Source organism: Varanus komodoensis, unplaced genomic scaffold, assembly GCF_004798865.1.
Source record: "Varanus komodoensis strain SLA01 unplaced genomic scaffold, ASM479886v1 scaffold104, whole genome shotgun sequence".
Classification (NCBI taxonomy): Eukaryota; Metazoa; Chordata; class Lepidosauria; order Squamata; family Varanidae; genus Varanus; species Varanus komodoensis.
The window spans coordinates 603,946-610,228 of NW_025335289.1; the positions used below are offsets into that span (position 1 = coordinate 603,946).

General features: G+C 56.8%; 1 protein-coding gene across 1 annotated transcript in view; it reads left to right on the plus strand.

Moving 5' to 3' along the window:
* Window positions 1-6: 6 nt before the first annotated feature.
* Window positions 7-6,283, plus strand: part of PTPN23 (protein tyrosine phosphatase non-receptor type 23) — a 31,086-nt gene continuing 24,809 nt past the window's right edge. The window contains exon 1 of the mRNA XM_044419548.1: window positions 7-135. Within this exon, the coding sequence (XP_044275483.1) occupies window positions 52-135 (84 nt within the window). The 5' untranslated portion in view covers window positions 7-51. The remainder of the gene's footprint in view (window positions 136-6,283) is intronic.

A 6,283-nucleotide genomic window follows, 5' to 3' on the forward strand; every position in this document is an offset into this window, starting at 1 on the left:
CGCCGGGCCGAGGGGCGCGGGCGCGGGCCGAGGGCGCGGGCCGGCGGCGGGATGGAGGCGGTGCCCCGCATGCCCATGATCTGGCTGGACCTCAAGGAGGCCGGCGAGTTCGGCTTCCACCAGGCCGTCAAGAAGGTGAGACCGCGCCGAGCCCCCGGGGCGGGGCGGGGGCCCGCGGAGGGGCTCGCTCTTCTGGGGGGCGCAAGGGGGCCGGCCGACTGCTCTTTGGGCGGCGGGGGCTGCTGGGAAGCGGGGGCGGGGCGACTGACCTGGGGGGCCTGTGGGACCCTCCTGCCCCCGACGCGTCGTGGGCGCGGTGACCCGCACTGAGGGGTCCACAGGGGGCCCCCCGGGCAAGGCCACCTTCTCCGGCCTGGAACCCTTTGGCTGTGCTGGGGTGCAGCCCTCATTCTCTCTGGCCGGCTGGTTGGGGGTGATGGGAGCTGTGATCCAGCAGGTCTGGTGGTGGCTGGGCTAGCTTGCGAGGGGTGGCTGGGGCCAGAAAGTGATGGTCATGACAGCCCTGGGAAAGCACACCCTGGCAGCATGATGGGTGCCCTGCCTGGGGCTCCATTTCTGGGGGCCCCTTTAGCCGAGGGTTCCCCTCCCCTCCTTGTGCCTCAGGGTCAGCCGACCTCCCCGCTGCGTGCTGGGCCGGAGCTGGCTTGCCTGGGGAGGGATGAAAACACCGTTCTCCTGCCTGCGCAACTGGCTGGGCCATAGAAGGGCCCCAGGGTGCTGAGGCGGCGCTTCTTAAACTGTCGGTTGGGGCCCCTTCTGTGGGTGAACCTGCGGCGTTCTGGGGAGGTGGGATGGGATCTGAGAGAGGTGGGGTCTTCCTGCCTTCATGAGCCATGGCATGTGGATGGTTGGAATTGAAACACAGAAACAGCGTGAGTCAGAAGGGGTCTCCCGGGCCATCTAGTCTGACCCCCGGCTCCAGCCGGCTCTGCTCACGACACGGCCACCATGTGCATGTCCAGCCTGTCCTTGAACACCCGCCCAGAGGGGGCCTCTACCACCTCCCGTGGAGAACGTCCGAAGGGAGCAGCATCGGGTCAAAGGCCCATCCAGCCCGACATTCTGTTCTCACAGTGCCTGACCAACGCGAAACTCATAAAGAGGCCACAAGTACAGTGACCTCTCTTACTGCTCCCCCGTGGCTGATTCTAGAGGCAAGCTATGACCATAACTGCTTCTAGCCATTGCTAGTCTTATTTCCATGAATTTGTCTAGTCCCATTTTTAAGCTGCCCAAGTTGGCCATCACCAACTGGAACTGGGTTCGAGTCGCCGCTCAGCCATGGAGCCAACTGGGTGACTTTGGGCCAGTCACAGACTCTCAGCCCAACCTCCCTCACAGGGTTGTTGTTGTGGGGATAAGATGGAGGAGGAGATGTAAGCTGCCTTGAGCCCTTGGTAGGAAAAAGGCAGGATAAAAAATAAAAATCGCCAGATCTGGTGTTAGCACATTCCATAGTTCAACTACACACTCTCTTTCTTGAATTTCCCATGATTTAGTTTCACGGAAGGATCCTCGATTCTGCTGTTAAAAGAGAGGGATGGAAATGGCTCTTGATCCTCTTTTCCCATAGCACAAATCATTTCCCCACTTTTTCTTATACCAGTGCAATTTTATGAACCTTGACCATGTCCCCACATGAATCGCTTGCCTTTTTCCTAAACTCGGGTGCTGTAATGTTTCCTTACAGGGGAGCTTGTTTATTTGAAAATAGTTTAATTTGCAGTTCAGCCAATGAGGCACGCTGAATGTTTTCATGAATTAGTAGGGTAAATCTGACCCTGTTCCCAGGCTTACAGTCTAAAAGGACAACACTCAAGGAAAAAGGAACAGGTGCGAAGGGGGGATTCCGTTAGGGAGCAGTCCTGTGGCCCCTGGGCAAGCATCCTAGGGGCCATCGGATTGTTCACGTTTTCCCTTCTGGGATCTGGCCCACTTCCCCTTGGCAGTCACCCACACTGGGTGCCCTCCAAGGCTGGAAAGTGACCTCAGTGGAGGGGAAAGGGGACGTTCCGGATGGTGGGTCTTCCGGACTCTTTCTTCCCCCTCCCGGCTGCAAAGCATCCACACCAGATAAACTAAAAGGTGCATCCAGCAAAATACGATTGGGGATGGACAGGCGAAGACGCACTCTGCATTGGGTGATGTGGCATTGAGTTCGGGGGGCTTCCAGTAGGTGGCAGAGCCGGTGGAAGGACTCTGCTCTCCCTCTGCTCAGCCTGTTACCCGCAGCTGCTGCCCCTGAGCTGGGGAGAGCAGCGCAGCGGAGTGGGGTGGGGTGCTCTGCCGTCTCGCTCAGCTTAGGAGAAGCCGCGATGTCTGTCACTCTGCTGGGTCTTGATTTCAGGAGGGGCTAGAGATGCATCTGTGTCATGCCAGCGTTGGGTAAGTTCCCCAGCCACAGGTTCCTGAGCACAGAGGTGCATCGTGTGCACATGACTGTGTCTGTGTCTTGCACTCCGCTGTGGAACGGATAGTTGGCATGTCGTGAGAGTGAGCTTAGTAGGAGAGCTCAAGCTCGAACTCTGGCTGAAAGGGCAACTGATTTAAACAGCACAGTGGTGCCTGCTTCCTTACTGTCTGTCAGGGAAGCCGTTTCTGGGGAAGGGTGGGCGGAAGGGTCAGCAAGGGCGCTCGGTGTGGAGGAAGGAGAAGTCTTGCTGTGAAGCCAAGAGGGAACTTTATGAGGCCTGGAAAGGGGGTGACTGAAATGCACGGAGGCGGTGTGGGCCATGTGGCGCTTGATGGTGCATCAACTCCTGACTCAGTGGCTCCAGTGGGGTGGCTGTCTGCCCCCAGGAAATGGCACGTGCCTTTGCATCAGTTCTCTCCTCTCTCACACCTTTCTGGATCCAAATTATATTTAGAATGATAGAGCTGGAAGGGGTTGCTTAGGCCAGTGGTGACGGACCTCTGGCACACCTGCTGCAGTGGACGGGCAGAGCCCTCTCTGTCGGCACGCAAGCCAAGTTGCCCCCGCAGCCAGGCATCGGATAACAGCGCACATAGGGGCCATGCGCGTGCTTGGAAAGGAGTAGCGGCGCCAGGCAATGGCATCATGAGCCGTGACTCATTAGCCACGACTCGTCCGAGCTTTCGCATGGCCAGTCAATGCGCTGCCAAGGATATATGTATATTTGCTTGGACTGGCTGTGAGTTGTTTTTTCATCATCACTGGGTTGGTTCATCATCACTGGGTTGGAGTTAGAAAAATGAGGTGTCATGGCATGATTTTGGTGGTTGGAATGTGTTTAGAATGGGCAGAAATGATGAGCTGCGCAGAAAAAGCTACTCAAGGAAGGCTTTTTCAAAATCGCCCTCTTTTCAATGGAACTTTAGCCCTATATTAGGGTTAGGGGTGTGCACCAGGGTAGGGTTAGGCCAGTGGTGGCGAACCTCTGGCGCGGGTACCACAGTGGGCATGCAGAGCCCTCTCTGTTGGCATGTGAGCCAAGTTGCCCCCACAGCCAAGCATCGGATAACAGCGCACATAGGGGCCACGCGCATGCTTGGAAAGGAATAGTGGCGCCAGGCGATGACATCACAAGCCACAACTCATTAGCCATGACTCATCCGAGCTTTCGCATGGCCGGTCAGTGCACTGCCAAGGATACATATATATTTGCCTGGACTGGCTGTGAGTTGTTTTTTCTAAACTAAAACCTGTTTTCAGGTTTTACTGCAGTGTTGGCACTTTGCGATAAATACGTGGGTTTTGGGTTGCGGTTTGGGCACTCGGCCTCTAAAAGGTTCACCATCACTGGTTTAGGCCATGAAATCCAACCCCATCTTGGTGCAGGAATCCAAGTGAAGGCACCCCTGGCTTGAAGACCCCCAGGGGCAGGGAGCCCAGGACCCCCCGAGCAGATCGTTCCATGGTCTGATGGCTCTGACTGCAGGGACTTTTCCCTGGGGTCAAGCCAAAATCTGCCTCTCTGTAGCTTAAGCTCATTATTTTATTCCCTACAGTCTTGGATGAGAGCGAACGGGTTGTGGGCCTCTTCGTGGTGACAACCCTTTGAGTACCCGCAAAGTTCTGACATACCATCACCTCACTTTTCTCGATACGAAAGAGGCCCAGTTCTTCATTCTTTCCCATAGGCTTCGTTTCCTGTCCCCTGGTATCTCTGTTGCCCTTCTAAAAATTCCTCCAGGTTACCTGAACTGTCCTCCTCAAGTAGAAGCTGGAGCTGCACCCAGAATTTGAAGTGACTGCTGCCCGTCACAGAATAGAGGGGAGCTGTTCCTTACTGTGACTTGCAGAACGATACCTGTGCTTTTTCGCAGCTGCATCAGTTAGATCATGGGTCTTCAAACTGCGGCCCCGGGGGCCGGATCTGGCCTGCCGTGCCCATTTTTCTGGCCTGCCTCAGTGGTTTTCAACGTGTCTCACGCGCGCCTGCCGCTGCACGCCTTGCCCGCTGCGCGGGGAGATGACGGCTTGCTGACAAGGAGATAGTTTTGGACTCGCTAGGAGAAAACGATCTCCAGGCAAGCAAGCCGCTGCATCGCGGCGTGTGTCCACCCCCACCCTGCCTCCCCTCGCCGCGCACGCCCACTGCTTGTGCCGCGTGCCCGCCGGCACCACCTTTCCGGCCCGTGCCCAGCACTGGCCCCTTTCCACTGGCCCCCCGGTGGAAAAGTGTGCGGACCCCTGACTTAGGGGCTCCCCACGCATGCTCTCCTCCTGTGTTCTGCTTTATGACATGGGAAGATTTGGGGGCTCTCCCCGTCCTTTCAGCACAGCTGATTCTGTGCAAATCTAGACCAGCCCCCTGCTTCTCTGCTCCCCAAAATTCCCAGAGCAATTGCTCAACAGCAGTAGTTGCTCTAGTACGATAAGAGAAACCAAACCGAAGCACGTGTCTCTAGCGGCTAGTTTTGGCAGAAGCTCTTTGTTTAGTGCTTTTGGCTGAAAAAGGAGCTGAGTCACAGTCTGCTGACATCTGGCCTGCGACGCCCCTCGACCAGGAAGCAGCCTTGTTTTCGCGGCTCGTTTTGGAAAACAAGCACCTGAGAACTGCTGTGCGCAAGAGGAGAGGAGGGGCAGCACGATGGGGCAAAGGCCTGGGGCCCAGCTTAGCCACATTTTTCGAAAAGATGGCCAAAACCTGAGGGCGTGACAGCGGGCGCTTTGAAGCACCGGGGTGGCGCTTGGCTCCCGGATCTCTCGCAGCCTTTGTCTCCTGCTTAGAAACGCGGAGGAGGCGCTCGGTCGGTCGGTCGTCATTCGGCCTGTTCATGTCGGGCGACATCGCGGTGCTGCCCTTGGCCCCCCTCCTCTCTGACTCTTAATGGGGTTTGGACAGTAGGATGAAAGGTGGGATTCTGCAGCGATCCCTGGCCTAGCCCCCGGTTGGTCCACAGTTCCCATCACGACTTAGGGTGGGCGCCAAGTTGGGGAAGGCTACGAGGTTCACCAACGCATCTCATCCACTCCTGGGCGCTTCCTTTGGTGGAAGGCTGAGTGCTTGGATGCCAGCAAATTTTCCTTTGCAGCTGAACGTTCCTCAGTTATTTCTTTCTTTATTTTATTTATTGTAACATTTTTCTGCTGCCCCTGTCGCAGAAAGCCATAAGAAGGGTGTGCTGCCTTCCTGGCTTGCTCTTCAGTCGCGGGTGGTCAGTGGAGAGGCGTCTCTTTGCTCTCCTAGAAGCTGACCTGGGAGTATTTATGTGTTAAGTATTTACTTCGTTCTACGTCTGTGCTGCCCCATAACTTGAAGGTTCTCTGGATGGCTTTCGAAGTAGATGGCATCGCCCCACACGGGGGGCCTGTACTAGGAACCGGCTGAATGCCAAGGCGGGCTGCCTGTTCCTTCCTCGTAGGGGAGCTTTCTCTGATGGTGCCTGCAGCCCCCTCTCCGCAGCCTTTCCCAGACGACTCGGGGTGGGGGCGGGAGACATTCTGGCCTGGGTGTCGCTGCTTGGAGGAGGCCTGAGCACCTTGAACCAGCCAGGTTCCATCACCGAAGCCCAGCAATGGCAGGTGTGCCGGCAGGTGTGTTTGTAACTGGCAGGTGTATTTGCTGGAGTACATCCTCGGTTGTGGTGGGGCTTTGTGCACATCAGACTTTCAGGCAGGTCTGCACACATCGCGCTGTCCCCCTTTCCCGCCCTCCCTCGCCATCCCGCTTGTCATGAAAGAAATTAGGAGAGTAAGCACTCGGAGGAGGGCTTTCTTTGCAGTGGCGCCCAACCTATGGAATTCACTCCCCAAAGAGGTCCGCCTGGCACCGTCGTTACTGGTTTTTCGGCGCCA